Source organism: Capricornis sumatraensis, chromosome 20 (assembly GCF_032405125.1).
Source record: "Capricornis sumatraensis isolate serow.1 chromosome 20, serow.2, whole genome shotgun sequence".
Lineage (NCBI taxonomy): Eukaryota > Metazoa > Chordata > Mammalia > Artiodactyla > Bovidae > Capricornis > Capricornis sumatraensis.
In genome coordinates this window covers 19,880,717-19,894,772 of record NC_091088.1, presented here as the reverse complement: position 1 = coordinate 19,894,772, position 14,056 = coordinate 19,880,717, and the positions used below count along the sequence as shown (strand labels likewise).

At 57.4% G+C, this 14,056-nt stretch overlaps 2 protein-coding genes across 5 annotated transcripts; one reads left to right on the top strand and one right to left on the bottom strand.

Moving 5' to 3' along the window:
• Positions 1–2,759: 2,759 nt before the first annotated feature.
• Positions 2,760–6,093, top strand: PABPN1L (PABPN1 like, cytoplasmic). The gene is made up of 7 exons (XM_068992263.1): positions 2,760–3,008; positions 3,313–3,505; positions 3,836–3,888; positions 5,051–5,157; positions 5,265–5,352; positions 5,778–5,920; positions 6,054–6,093. Exons 1-7 carry the CDS (start codon positions 2,760–2,762, stop codon positions 6,091–6,093), a joined length of 873 nt encoding a protein of 290 aa, XP_068848364.1.
• A 2,725-nt stretch (positions 6,094–8,818) lies between these two features.
• On the bottom strand, positions 8,819–13,882 carry TRAPPC2L (trafficking protein particle complex subunit 2L). Of its 4 annotated transcripts, XM_068992164.1 has the most exons (6): positions 13,792–13,882; positions 12,472–12,644; positions 11,391–11,478; positions 11,192–11,271; positions 10,945–10,947; positions 8,819–10,392 (listed from the first exon to the last, which is right to left on the bottom strand). In XM_068992164.1, exons 1-6 carry the CDS (start codon positions 13,822–13,824, stop codon positions 10,347–10,349), a joined length of 423 nt encoding a protein of 140 aa, XP_068848265.1. In that variant the 5' UTR covers positions 13,825–13,882; the 3' UTR covers positions 8,819–10,346. The 4 variants fall into 4 exon arrangements, with proteins under 4 accessions (XP_068848265.1, XP_068848263.1, XP_068848264.1 ...); XM_068992162.1 differs by lacking the exon at positions 10,945–10,947 and having other exon boundaries at positions 8,819–10,413; XM_068992163.1 differs by lacking the exon at positions 10,945–10,947.
• Between the last annotated feature and the right edge of the window lie 174 nt (positions 13,883–14,056).

Below are 14,056 nucleotides of genomic sequence, written 5' to 3'. Positions count from 1 at the left end.
GAGGCGGAGGAGTCGAGGGGCCTGGATGCCCCACATGGAGGAGGGCTGGGGAGCCGGCTGTCTGGAGCAACCCATACAGTCCAAAGTGTTCCAGAAAACTCCGTCTGCCTGGTTCCTGTTCTTTTCATTTCAATTAAGTCGGCCCCTGGGGCGCCTCACCAGAGACCCCTATAGCAATAATGCAACGTTGGGGATTCAATGGGAGCCTGACTTTAAACATCTGAATGCAGGGCTAGGGGCCCAGTCAGGCCAGCCTCCGCGGGTGAGGGACTCCGGCAGTGGGAGCCCGGCCAGGCACATCCACACACAGCCTGGTGGGGAAGGACTGACTGTCCACTTCCTCTTCTTTTTATCTCATGCTATGTTTTAATTCTCCCAAAGGGGTCAGGCTGTCTTCCTCGGTGCTGGGCGGGGTCCTGGCAGCTGCCCTCCCACGCCCCCCATCTCTCTGTTCGAGGCCCCGTGGGTTCTGTGTCATGGAATAAAGCCGCCATTCGCCAACACGGGCTCCGCGTCTCCTTGAATGTCCAGCAACTCCTTCTAGGCCCATTTTACACAGATTTGTGTGGGGGTCTTTTCAGGGCCAGGCAAGAGGGACAAGACCCTGACTCATGAGGATGGATGAACATGTGACGCAGGGTGGGAGTATCAGCAGGATGGGGCAGATGACTTGCCTCCTGAGTTCTGGGCGGGCTTGGGGGCGGGGGGCGCCGAACACCCCTCCCTGCGGCCTTGTGGGCACCACCCACAAGCTCTTGAGGGTGGACGCCAAGGGAAGGGACACCTTGACCCCACAGAGCCGGGATGTCCCTGCTATAGTGTCCCGGCTCACAGGGCAGGTCCTGCCCAGCGTGGGTGTCCCGGGCTAGGGCTTCGGGCTCCGGGGCGGTCCTGGGAGGAGGCTGTTATTAATACTCCAGCCCAGCCTGGAACATGGTGTATTCTGAACGGCGTCACTGGAAAGGCCAGCGTGGGGGCGAGCCTGTCCCCACGCCAGGCGGCTGGCGGGAGCCCCAGCGGGCCTGGTGCGTCAGCAGTGCCGGCACAGAGGGGATGACAGCAATTTTCCATTGCAGAGATCTGAGTTCAGAGGAGCCTGCCGGGCCAGGCCGGAGTCCAGCCGGCCCTTGGCTCGGACACAGCCGCCATGCTGTCGCTCAGCCATGTGGAGGTAGAGGGAGGTGCCCAGGCCAGAGCCCCTCCATGGAGTCTCAGCCCGCAAGTGAGGGGAGCTGACTGCCCTGAGCTGTGAGGGAGACCTGCGGCAGCCGCACGTCTGTCCTTGTCCACCAGCTTCGGGCCGGGGCCACGTCCTCAGCGCTGCCCTTGAGGCGCTCTGGCCAGCCGGGGTGGAAGGACCTGGGGACATGTGCCTGACACAGGACCAACAGAGGCCTGGGCACTGTAGCCACAAGAGGAAGCAATCAGGAGGGCTTCCTGGAAGCAGCAGCACAGTGGCAATAGTGCCCCGGGGGCCTCAGACATGCAAGTGCATAAAACCATGTGCAGCCAAGGGGAGAAGAGCTGTCACAGGCAGGAGGGCTGGGAGCTAGGAGGCCATGCCTGTAGGCTGACAGCCAGCTCAGGCCGGCTCCTTTCCCTCCGGGGCCGGGGTGGTGGAGAGGGGATGATACAGCCTTAGTTCAGCTTCCCCAGAGGTGAGAACAGAGCCACGAGGAGAAAGGCAGCCACCGCGGGCCCCACAGCACATGCCTCGTCCTCCCACCTGTGGCCCCCCAAGGTCCACAGGCTTCAGCTCTCCCGTCCCCCAGCTCTGCATCCCAGGGAAGAGACCCCAACTGGTCCAAGGGGACCTACCAGCTACAGCCTGGAGGGTGCGATATGGGCTGGGTGAGCAAACACTCAGGAGGATGCCATACCAGGGTGAGAAGAGGCCAGAGCAGCTGCTGGGAGGGGAGACCGGAAACCAGGGCACCCAGGGACACAGGCCTGCAGCCGTTCTTGAGGAGAGTGAGGGGAAGAGGCCAGGATTTGACAAGCTGCTGTCAAGCCCCCGGTATCGACCTGATCTGCACAGGCCTGTGGTTTTGTCAAGGGTTCCCACCTAAGAGCTACGGTTGAGGGGGGAGGGTCCGTGGGGGATCCAGGGGGGTCAAGAGGAGGGATGTCTCTCCTCTGGCCCAGTACCCCACTCTGCAAGACCTCTGACCCCGTGGCACCTAACCCCCACCCCCAGACCTTTGTTCAAGCTGTTCCCTCCACCGAGGCCACGCTCGCCTTGGCTCTGCCTGACCCGATCTGGGAAGGCTGGCTCAAACGCCACCTCCTCCGGGAAGCCTGCTCTGACCCCCGTGCCCCACTTTCGCTTCTGCACACTCGGATAACTTGCTCGTGCCTGTGTCATGCTAATGGTGGTCGACCACTGGAGGTATGATACAGCAAGGCGTGTGGACAACAACCTCATAGACAACCCCGTCGTCAACAACTCCTGCATCCTGGAGGGAGAGGCTGAGCTGTGGGGGGATGGACCTCCCAGCCCCACCTCAGCTGCACCCTCTCCATCTCAAGTGCCCCAGAGGGGCCGCCCCGTGAGGAAGAAGGGCCCGGGACAGGGGTCTGGCTTCTGATCCCTCAGGGCCCAGAAGCCAGAGTGGAGGCTTGGCCCCAGCCAGGAGACCGCTGAAGCCTCTAGTGAGAACACCTGGCCTGGGAGGGCAGGCTTAAAACCCAGGAGGGCGCGGGCAGGTGCTGGCGTGGAGTGAGCCTGGAAGCCTGACCTGCCCCATACCCCTGCCGCCATGTGGCCCTTCCTCAGCCGCGCCCTCTTCCCTCCCCCTACTGAGGCCTGGCTCCAGAGGGCTTCCTCAGACCCCGAGGCCCAGGGCTGGGGGGCCTGGAGCCCAGCTGAGAAGACCCATCTGGGCCCGGGGGCTGGCGGGGAGGAGGAGGAGATGGGGGAAGCTGAGGAAGACGATGAGGAAGATACCGGCTTCCTGCTGTCTCTCTTGGAGAGGGAGGGCCTGGCTGAGTGCCCAGTGCCTGACCAGGTAACCACTGAGCAGAACGCCTGGGGGAAGCCAGTGGGATCTTGGGAGCTGGGAGAACCCGGTGCCTGGGGCGGGGGGATAGACCGCTGAAGCTCTGCCTCTAGGGGTCAGAGGGCCACTGTCCCCCGCCTGGAGGAGGGCATAGGTACACCCGCAACACACAAGCTGGAGAGGCCTCTGTGTGTTGGGGTGTATAAAAGGGGCTTTCTGCATGCCCATGTCCTCACGGCTTCCCTCGCCCCTCCGGGGAGCCCCCAGAATAACCTGAGGACAGGCAGGCCCATCCCCTCTGTCCTTGCTCCAGGGAAGCCTAGGGGCCGTCCCACCTCGAGGCTCAGCCTGGGCCATGTGCTGGCAGGAGCTGGAGGCCATCAGACTGAAGCTGTGGGCCATGGAGCAGGCCCAGGGGCCGGAGCCGCCCAGGGTGCAGGACCTGGATGAAGGAGAGGAAGCTGCCGGGGCCCTGCTGGCCAGGCAGCTACTGAGTCCCAAGACAGGTAGGAGCCAGCAGGCCAGGCTGACCGCTGTCCTAGGCCATGGGCCTGAGTCCTCGGTTGCATGGCTCTGAGCACCCCTTTCCTGGTAAATTGGGATGAATGGAAACTCCCAGGGAGAGGCTGGGGTTTCCAGGAGGTCCAGCCTGGTAGTGGGGCCTTCTGGATAAGCCCCAAGAGATGGTCTTCTCCAAGAGCCCCCAAGAGATGCGGGTGCACCTCTTCCCGGAGGAGTGAGGACTGACCCAACCAGGTGGGGTGTCTGCCCTTAGCAGCTGCCGGGAGCCCCCTGCCCAGGACAAGCCCCTGGTCCTGAAGCCCCTTTCTCCACAGACAGCCCCCTGGAGAAGGCAGAGGCTGACCACAGATCCGTCTACGTGGGCAATGTGAGTGAAGGGAGGAGGGCAACTGCAGCCCCCTCTTGGCTGAGAGGATTAAAGGAAGGGCGAAGGGCCGTGTTTCAGGGGCAGACTCCAAAGCCACACAGGCCTGCGAGGGAGAAACAGGAGGAGCGTCTGATGAAGGGGCATCCGATGAGGGGGCATCCCCAAGAGGGAGTGTGGACACACACCACACACATACACACACACACACACACCACACACACACCACACACACACCACACACCACACACACACACCACACACACACACCACACACATACCACACACACACACCACACACACACACACACACCACACACACACACACACACCACACACACACACACACACACCACACACACACACACACCACACACACACCACACACACACCACACACACACCACACACACACACACACACCACACACACACACACACACACCACACACACCACACACACACCACACACACACACCACACACGCACCACACACACACCACACATACACACACACACACCACACACACACACACACCACACACACACCACACACATACACACACACACACACACACACACACACACCACACACACACACACCACACACACCACACACACCACACACACACCACACACACCACACACACCACACACACACCACACACACACCACACACACACCACACACACACCACACACACCACACACACCACACACACCACACACACACACCACACACACACACACCACACACACACACCACACACACACCACACACACACCACACACACACACACACACACACACCACACACACACCACACACCACACACACACACCACACACACACCACACACACACACACCACACACACACACCACACACACCACACACACACCACACACACCACACACACACACACACCACACACACACCACACACACACCACACACACCACACACACACCCTGCCTAGGCCAGTGAACTTGGGGAGTGTTCCTCTGGGTTTCCAGTCCCCTCCAACAGGAGTGGAGGACATGGGCCCAAGCTACTATCCCCCACCTCGGGGCCCAATCAACCCCTCTCTACCAAGAAAACGTGCAGCAGGAGCCCCTGGGAGGGTGAGGCCAGTGCACGAGGGCCCCCACCATGGCCCATACCTGACAGGTGGACTATGGGGGCACGGCCCAGGAGCTGGAGGCCTATTTCAACCACTGCGGGGAGATCCACCGGGTCACCATCCTGTGTGACAAGTTCTCTGGACACCCCAAGGGGTCAGTGTGGGGCCTTGGGGAGGGGACCTCGAGGGAGGGTCCGGTGCCCGGGGAGGACAGCTCTGCCTGGGTAAGCATTGCCCTCACTGTCCCCTGCTCCATCCCAGCTATGCCTACATAGAGTTTGCCACCGAGAGCTCGGCCCAGGCCGCCGTGGAGCTGGACAAGAGCATCTTTCGAGGCCGGGTCATCAAGGTGTGTGTCACTGCAAGGCGAGGGGGTGGGGGTGGGGCGAGTGGCAAGGACACACAGCTGCCCCACCCTGGCCCTTTGCCAGTCTCTGGTGTTTGGGCACATCTGCTGGACTGCAGGGGGAGGCTTCCTTCCTGACCCAGACCTCACCTGCAGGGGGAGATGCTGGCTTGACTGAAGCTGTGGCTGGACTGTTGTGGCCTAAGTGGGGATCTTGGGACGATTGGGACCAGGCTAGGGTCTGATACCTCAGGCAGCCTCATGCCCTGGGGCTGCCAGGGCCTGGTGGGTGCTGGGACCTATGTTCACCTGCTTAAGAGCCTTCGGTAGGGAAACCCAGGAAGGCAGCTTTAGCCTTCCTCTCGGCTAGGGGTCGGGAAGAGGATATGAGAACAGAGATCTTAGGCGGACTGGGCCTTTGTTTCCAGGTGCTGCCCAAAAGGACCAATTTACCAGGGATCAGTTCCACGGACCGCGGAGGCCTCCGAGGACACCCAGGCGCCAGAGTGGGATCCTTCCCCCACAGCGGCCTCCAAGGCGGGGCCCGTTTCAGGCCACGAGGGCGGAGCCGGTGGGCGGGGCCATAGGAGGGCGGTAACCTATTGGGGCGGGGCGGGGCGGGGCGGGGCGGGGCCCGGCGGGTGGGGCGGGGCTCGGTGGGCGGAGCTCTGGAGGCCGCTCACCTTCCGTTCTCCTTCCCGCAGGGGACGCGGAAGAATCTCACCGTGGTTTTCTCCGTATTGAAGTGAGGGCCGGATATTGAAAGTGGGGTTTGCCGCTGGGTCAGGAATCAACAGCGGTGCTCCTAAGAATAACTTCCCCACACCCTTCGTTCCTCTGGAGGACTGCCGGACCCCACCGAGGCTGCCGTGCACGGAGCAGGGCACAGGGTGGGCCTGGCGCGGATGCCAGTGGGGGCTGTGGAGGGCATAGGACGAAGCTGTGGGCAGGTGAGGTCCGGGCACCACGGGGTCAGCGCCGGCTTGACTTACTCAGGGATGTTCCACTAACGCCTTTTATAGAAAAGTAGAAATATATATCTTATTGGTAAAGCCTAAATTATTAAACTTGAATGTTTTTTAAAAGCACATGGCAACAGTGTCCCCTTTATGCGCTTCACTTGGACTTTGTTTCCTCGGGTGCAGAGAAAGCACTTGATGGGGGTCTCAGTCTGAGCCGCACGCTAACAGCCAGCGGGCAGCCCCCTCACACCGTAGGGGCAAGCTGTTGTGCGTCTTCACCCCACGTCTGGTGGCCTCCGGGATGCATGCTCGCCCCATGATGAGGGACAGCAGGAAGGTGCACCTGGCACAGGCCCAGCCCTGGTGAGACCTGAATGCAGAGGTTTCCATGCTGGGCCCCTGCCTGTTCCCCACACCCCGACCCCAGACAGATGCCCCACTCTCTCCCTCAAGGGGCAGTGTGCACTGATTAGGTTCAGCTCAGAGCTGAGAAAGGAAGCTGTGGGTCTGGGCTGCAGACACACTCGGTCACGGCCTTAAGTAACTAAAAAAACCTCTCCGTGGGCTTCTCTAAAGCAACCCTCTTTGCCTTGTAATCTTTCAGTTATCAGCTCCTCAAGTTTCGAACACAGCTGCTCTGGGGCTCCAAGCCCCAAATGTCCCCTTTATAGCACCAGTGAAGACCGCATTCTCTCTGGAGGGCAAGTAGGCCTCTGCTCTCCATCCACCTGTCCATCAGGCCAGGTTCACATTCCCCTGCTGATCTGGGGTCAGCGATGGTTCTTATAGAGGAGTGAATGACAACCCCCCCCCCCCAAATACTTCTGCATCGTAATCTCCAGTGCTTGTAGATGTGATCTTATTTGGAAAAGGGGCCTTTGCAGATGCAACTGAGCATCAGCTGGGTGGCCCTAAACCCAGTGACACAAACTGGATATGAGACACACAGAGAAAGCAATGTGGAGACAGCAGAAGCTGCAGTGATGTGTCCATAAACCAAGGAGCAACGACGATTGCTGGCCATCATCAGAAGCTGGAGAGGCTGAGAAGACTCTCCCTCACAGCCTCCAGGATGAACCAGCCCTGCCGACTCCTCGGTTTCTGACTCTGCCCCCCAGAACCATGTGAGAGAATAGATTCTATTTCTACACACCCACCAGCACACTCACACATACACACCACTGCCACCCCTGGAGAAGGTGGGTGGGAGGGGCTGAGTGGCAGGGCCCTTGCCAGGACCATGTACACTTAGGGGGCTGCCAGAGAGACAGGCTGCCTGCACCACACCCTGGAGCTGAACTTCGTGAAGCGCCAGCTCCTGCTGCTCCACATTTGAGGTCAGTGCCCTCCTTGGCAAGCAGGCTACACAACGTCACTGTGCACGTTACTTTTCTCTTTTTAGAAAACGTGTATTTCTTTGGCCGTGCTGGCTCTCAGTTGCGGCACGTGGGATCTGTTGCAACTTGCAGGATCTTTAGTTATCTCCAACTCTCAGTTGCAGTGTGTGGGATCTAGCTCCCTAACCAGGTAGTGAACCTCAGCCCCTGCAGTGGGAGTGTGGAGCCTTAGCCACTGGGATGACCAGGGAAGTCCCTGCATGTTACTTTTTTGTAAGTACCTGCTGACAGGCCATCTACCCCAAGGAACTGGTCCTTTTTCAGAAGTACCTTCTTAATCTCTTTTGTATGGCCACTTCGAGGAGAATGGACCCAGGAGGCTCTCCTTTCCCTTGGATTTCAGGACTGAGCAGCCCACATGGGCCTCCAGGGCTCCGACCCACACTTCCTTGCTCCTAAGTCACTTCAGTAGTGTCTGGCTCTGTGTGACCCCATAGACGGCAGCCCACCAGGCTCCCTCGTCCCTGGGATTCTCCAGGCAAGAACACTGGAGTAGGTTGCCATTTCCTTCTACAATGCATGAAAGTGAAAAGTGAAAGTGAAGTCGCTCAGTTGTGTCCGACTCTTAGCGACCCCATGGACTGCAGCCTACCAGGCTCCTCTGTTCATGGGGTTTTCCAGGGGAGAGTATTGGAGTGGGGTGCCATTACCTTCTCCTTCCTTATCTGTGCCCAGAAGAAGCCAAGACACACAGCATCCTCTTGGTCCATCTGGTCTGGCACAGAAGGGAGAAGGAATACTGATGGGGAGGGAAGACCAACTTCAACAGAAATCACTGGTGCAACAGCCAAGAGCTGAGTAGGGGCTGCATCTGACAGGGCTCAGCCCTGGAGGGAGGATGGGCCTGGGGCGGGGACAAACAGGCAGGTGGGCTTCGTTGAGGCCAGCCTCATGGTACAGAGAAAAAAAGTTAAGGTGAAAGTGCTATCTGAGAGTTCTGTTGGCAAAGGCAAGCAGATTACTTCTAACTCTTATTTTCTCAGGCTGAAAATGGAAATGCATGTGAAAACCCTTAAACGTAAAGCAATTTATGGGTTGGTCTAGCTCCACCCAAAGAAAAACCCGAATAGCGGTAGCTTCAACAAGATAGGGGTTTTATTTTTTAATTAAAAAAAAAATGCTGAACATCCAGGACTGGTACGTCAGCAAAGACCCAGACATTGCCTAGTTTTCTGCTCCCCATCCTTAGAGGATGAATCTTGTCTGCATGCTCTCAAGATAGTTTTTTAAGCTTCAGCTATCACATCCAAGTTCCAGGACAGAAGAAGGGAAAAAGTGAAGGTACTGCCAGCTAAATCCCTCTTTTAAGTATCTTTCCTGCAAGTACCTTCCAACACCATCCACTTACACACAATGACCTACCCATGTGAGGACAGGAAGTATATTTTGTCTGACCAATTGTCCCCAATAACACTGGGGACCTATTAGTAAAGAAACAAGACAGAATGGATGTCGGCTTAGCAAACTGCAATCCCGCTTCGGTCATTTCCTCAGGCAGGAGATTACTAGTAACAGCTCAACCAGAGATCTGAGGATGGACTGGGAGAAAGCCCACGTGAAGATGGCTACATCAGCCCCATACCTGTAGATCACACTTCTCAGCCCTCATCTAGATCCTATGATTCCGTGTGTGTGTGTGTGTGTGTGTGTGTAGGATGGTGGTGGGGAACCTGGGACTTGTGTCTTTCACACACACTCTGAGCTTACTTTTTTAATTTCTGTAATTATAAAAAAAAATCTCATCTGTGCTAGTAAACCCAAAGAAAAGCGGAGCAGAATGCATCCTAGATCTAGCCCTGGGCTGTCAACACTCACAGATCATAGCTTCCCCACTCCCAGTGAGTCTAAACCACCTTTCTCCTGGCCAAAGACCCCCTCCAGAGTGACTGAGGGGGCAGAAGGGGACTCTCAGAGTTTGCTCATTTGATGCCCACCAGCAGTTGATGAGACGCTAGCTACATGGTCTCTGGAAGGCAGCCTTCCAGGATGGAGCAAAACCAGAAAGGGGAAGCCCCACCCCCAGGGGAAGGTGTGTAGGCCATCCCACATGCCCCTCTAATTGGGCTCTGGGCACAGGAGGCTGACCCCTCCAGACAAGCCCACCTTCTCAGTCACTGGGGGGTGCAGCCAGGGCATTGATGCAGCAGGGTGGCCGGTCTACAGGTCTTCTGCCCCTCCCTTCACAGCCTCTTCAGGGCTCCAAGCTCCAGCAGCTCTTGCCACCAGGCTTTCCCTGCCCCTTCGTGCCTGGTGGGAACAAGAGTTCCTGTTCCATCTGGTCCCTGATCAGCTCTGTCCCCTGTAAAGTCCCACGTAAACTCTTTTTTTGGGGTGTAGTACATAGACTGCAGGATCTTAGTTCCCCCACCAGGGATCAAGCCTGGGCTCCCTGCAGTGGAAGCTCAAAGTCCTAATCACTGGACAGCTAGGGGAGTCCCTAAACTCTTTAATTCAAGCCTCCGCTGTCTCAGAAGGAAAAACCCAAAGCTGATCTCACAAGGCCTTTAGTCAACATGCCCCGAACATGAGGCCCTGCCCCCAGCGACCCCCCAGGAGAGGCAAGTGAGATGAACAGACATCTGGACAATGTGGTTATGTACAGAACCCTTCCTTCCAGCCAGGGACTGCAGAGCTCTGCTCAGCAGACCTGGATCATCATGGAGGTCACCATGCCATCGAAGGCCCTGCAGAGAGAAATGGACCAGTCAAAAAAGGAGACCTACACCCACCTTTCATCCCCGGCTGGCAGAGACGTCTGTCTCCCAGGTCCAGGTAAGTGAAGCTGGCTGAGGCCCGCGTGTGCATCCTCCCATACTAGGTGGTGAGAATCTGAGTCTCCTGCTTCACTCCTGTGCGACTTTCTACAGAGCTGCCCTGGCTGGGTCTCCAGTCAGGGGTGGGACCCCGGATGACCCAAGACACAGTGTCACCACTGAGAGGAGGTGCCACAGGAAAGGTATGGCTGGAGTCACTTGTTGGGAATGCAAGGAATTCCCAGAAGCAGTTCTTGAGCACATACGCAAGAATGCTTCTTTGGGAAACATCTTTTTTGACATTCCAGTGTTTTGTCTGCGTTTAACTGAAGGCTATTTGGAAGATATCTGTAATCTAATTTTCTAATCATCCAAGTCCAATCTCAAACACAAAATCAGCACTGGCAAGAGAACGTTTTCTGCCGGAAGGCTCCTGTCCATATGCCTGGGCCCTCACTGGGATCTGGGGAGGCGCCCCAGTACCTGCTGGGCGCACCTGGAAGACCAGATGGACAAGCTCTGCCCCCGCCCTGCTCCCCAACTCCCCTTCTGTTTCACAAGTTGGAGATCCTCGTAAGCATTTGTTTGGAAAAACAGGGTTCTGCCATTTCAGAACAGCTGCCTTAGAGGCACAGTGCCTTTTGCTTAAAAGACCTTCCCTCTCTCCGTCCCTCTCAGAATTGCTGTCTCTCAGCAGGGCAGGGGTTACCAGAGAGGGTGCCACGCCCACCTGGACTGAATGCGGTCCCCCGGGTTATAGAAGGGGTTGCACATCACGTCTGTGTAGGAGTTGTGCAGCTTCCGGAACATCTGAAACAAGCAGCAGCAACATGTTTACTTCACATGGACGCACAGCTGCTGCCATGCTGGGGGCTTCTCAGCATTTCTAAAGAAACAGGGAAAATCAAGTCACTGGTCCCCACACTCACACTGCGGATCTCGTTGTCTCTGAGCGCCGTGTTGGAGGAATCCACCACCATGACAAACTTCACCTTGGAATTGGTCACGTAGCCATATCTGCACAGCTGGTTAGGGAATTCGCTCTTAACACAGGGACTCATCACTGCAGAGTCTGTGAGCGTAGGGCCACCTGCACATGTCCCCCAGCTCCTCAGGAGGTGCATGACAACCTGCATCACAGCACCAGCCCTGGGCTGGGCCTGTCTTGCAGTGCCAGGAGGACACAGGGCCACGCCAGGTGTGACCAGACACTTCCTTATACAGCTTCTGGTGTTTGCTGGAGAAGCAGAGGGCAGGCAACTAAGGCCTGTCACAACTCAAGTCCTGGGGCGACCTGCCCAAACCCTGGAGCACCTCGCCCTCTCTCTGCATCAGTTCCCGGCCCCAGAAAGTTAACTGCAAAACCAGAGGTTGCACAAACGAGGTGCAGTCAGCCTAAGGTACCCACATCTCAAAAGGCCACTTTGTCTTGTGGACCAGTGGCTCCCAGGCAGTGACACTTGGCAAGCTCATTACTATTAAGTACTTGTTGGAATGTCTTTGAACTCCATGCGTTTTGGAGTAATTTGTCCTGAGAACTGGTCAAGATCTTACAGTGACAGGTGGGGCTGAGCCTGAAAAAGAGATTAGTGAACAATGACCCCTGGCTCAGGATGACCCCTTTTCAGGAGCCTGAAAAGGAGGTTAGTGAACGATGACCCCTGGCCACCCCTGGTGGCCCCGCTGGGACGGTATGGGAAAGCGTCCTTGCAGGCATGATGCTAGAGTTCCCAGTCCCTCCACAAACTCCAGGGACAAGTGAGGACTGTCACAATTCTCCAGGCAACTCAAGCCTGGCTGTTCCCATATCATCCTCCTAACTGAAGAAAAAAGGGTATGAGGTCCTAATTGGTCTCAAGCTGCTCCAATTCCCCACTGGTCAAAAGCCCACATCTTTTTTCCTTTCCAAGTGAGGTTATAAGATGCTTTTCAAGGGGACCTGATGCTACAGTGCACCCTGAGACTGCAGGAAATCCTCAGACTTGAAGTCGCTGACAGACACAAGGATACACCTTGTAGTCTTCTGTAGGATAGAGCAGGCCCAGGTAGAGCTCCCTCTGGTCGACCAGGGCCTTCCCCATGGCAGAGATCTTCTCATCCACCACATCCAGGGATGTGTGCACCATGTAGTGGAACTTGAGCTCATTCTCCGTGGGGACACTGCGGATGTAAAGAGGATAATTCTGCAAGAAAAGGGTGATGGTGGCTCAAGTGACAAGGATCCACCCTGGGTGCGCTGGCCCAGAAAACAAGGCCCCACCCTAGCCGGTGCCTTTCTCCTGACTCCATGATCCCATGATGCTGGCTGTTTCCCAACATGCCAACTCCTGTAATTGTCACCTGGGCAGAGGCACTGGCAGACTCATTCTAGACCCTTCAAGAGTCAGCTCAGACCTCCATCTCTGCAGAGCCATTTTGGAGTAACCTAACCCTGGAGTTTAAACAGCATCTTTCCAGGCTGCCACAAGCCTGGTGCTGCACAAATACAGTGTACACAACACTGCCCCTACCCTGACTGACAGGGATGACATCGGGTGAAGGAGACAGTCCACAAACCCACCAACAAATAATGCAGCAGGTGCTAACATAGAACCCAGCATAACAAGAGCTTCACAGGAGAATTGCCTCAGAAGCCTTGTCTTAACAAAAGGTTGTGAGGTTACCAAGGTTCCCTGCAGTTGGGGCGGGTGGATGGCCACACAGCTCAATCGTAGGATTTAAAAAGAGCTTCCTAGAGAAAGTGAAATCTGTGGTGGCCAGTGGAGGGAACGGGAGTGGAGGAGAGGAAGGGAGGGGTCCCAAGTGCAAAGGCCCAGTGAGAGAGCACAGCCTGCCAGGGGAGCTGCAAGTAATTCGTCGGTTGGAGTGGAGGATGTCACTGGTATAGGAGGAAGGTTATTCAGACGTGATCCTAATGAGAAACCACTGTTGAGATTTTAGGCAGGGGTGTGTCACGGTATATTTGTGGCTGCCGAGCGGAGAAAAGCGAGTCAGTCGTCTGAGGTGGAGGGTGAGCGATGGCCCGGCCGGTGGAAGCGCGCGGCGGAGCACGACGGACCGAAGTGGACGACTAGACTCCGGAGCAGGAAACCACAGAGCCCGCCGACGATGGCTGGGCGGAGCGGGGACCGGGACGGAAGAGGAGGACCCGGTCTGTGACGCTCCGGCAGCGGCCGGTGTAGGTCTGCGCGGCGCCTACCCCAGGCCCGCCCGGCCACCTAGGCTCGGCAAAGTTCCGGAGCCCACCCTCTGGAGTCCCCGAGGCAGGGAAAGAGGGAAGACGGAGAAAGAGGGTGACGCTGGAGCGGGCCTTGCAGCCCGCGTACGCACCTCCTTGGCGATCACCGCTACGCACACCGCCATCTTGGGAGTCTGACCAGCCGCGTCACATGACGACGACGCCGGTCACGAGGCCAGCCAGGCCCCGCCCCGCTCTCGATTATTTCTGCCGGCCGTGACCCCGCCTTTCCTGTCACTCAGCCGACCTTGCCCCGCCTCTTCTGGTATTCAGGGGCCTGACCCCTCCCTACCCCCCAACTCTAGTGTAAGAGCCTTGACCCCGCCCCTCCTGTCACTCAGACATCGTGGCCTCGCC

Coding starts and splice junctions, on each gene's coding strand:
- PABPN1L (XM_068992263.1), top strand. CDS start 2,760: ATGTGGCCCTTCCTCAGCCGCGCCCTCTTCCCTCCCCCTACTGAGGCC. Junction 3,009..3,312: donor AGTGCCCAGTGCCTGACCAG/GTAACCACTGAG, acceptor TCCTTGCTCCAG/GGAAGCCTAGGGGCCGTCCC. Junction 5,353..5,777: donor TTCGAGGCCGGGTCATCAAG/GTGTGTGTCACT, acceptor CTTTGTTTCCAG/GTGCTGCCCAAAAGGACCAA.
- TRAPPC2L (XM_068992162.1), bottom strand. CDS start 13,824: ATGGCGGTGTGCGTAGCGGTGATCGCCAAGGAG. Junction 12,645..13,791: donor TAGCGGTGATCGCCAAGGAG/GTGCGTACGCGG, acceptor CTTTTCTTGCAG/AATTATCCTCTTTACATCCG. Junction 10,414..11,191: donor GGGGACCGCATTCAGTCCAG/GTGGGCGTGGCA, acceptor CTCCTTTTTTGA/CTGGTCCATTTCTCTCTGCA.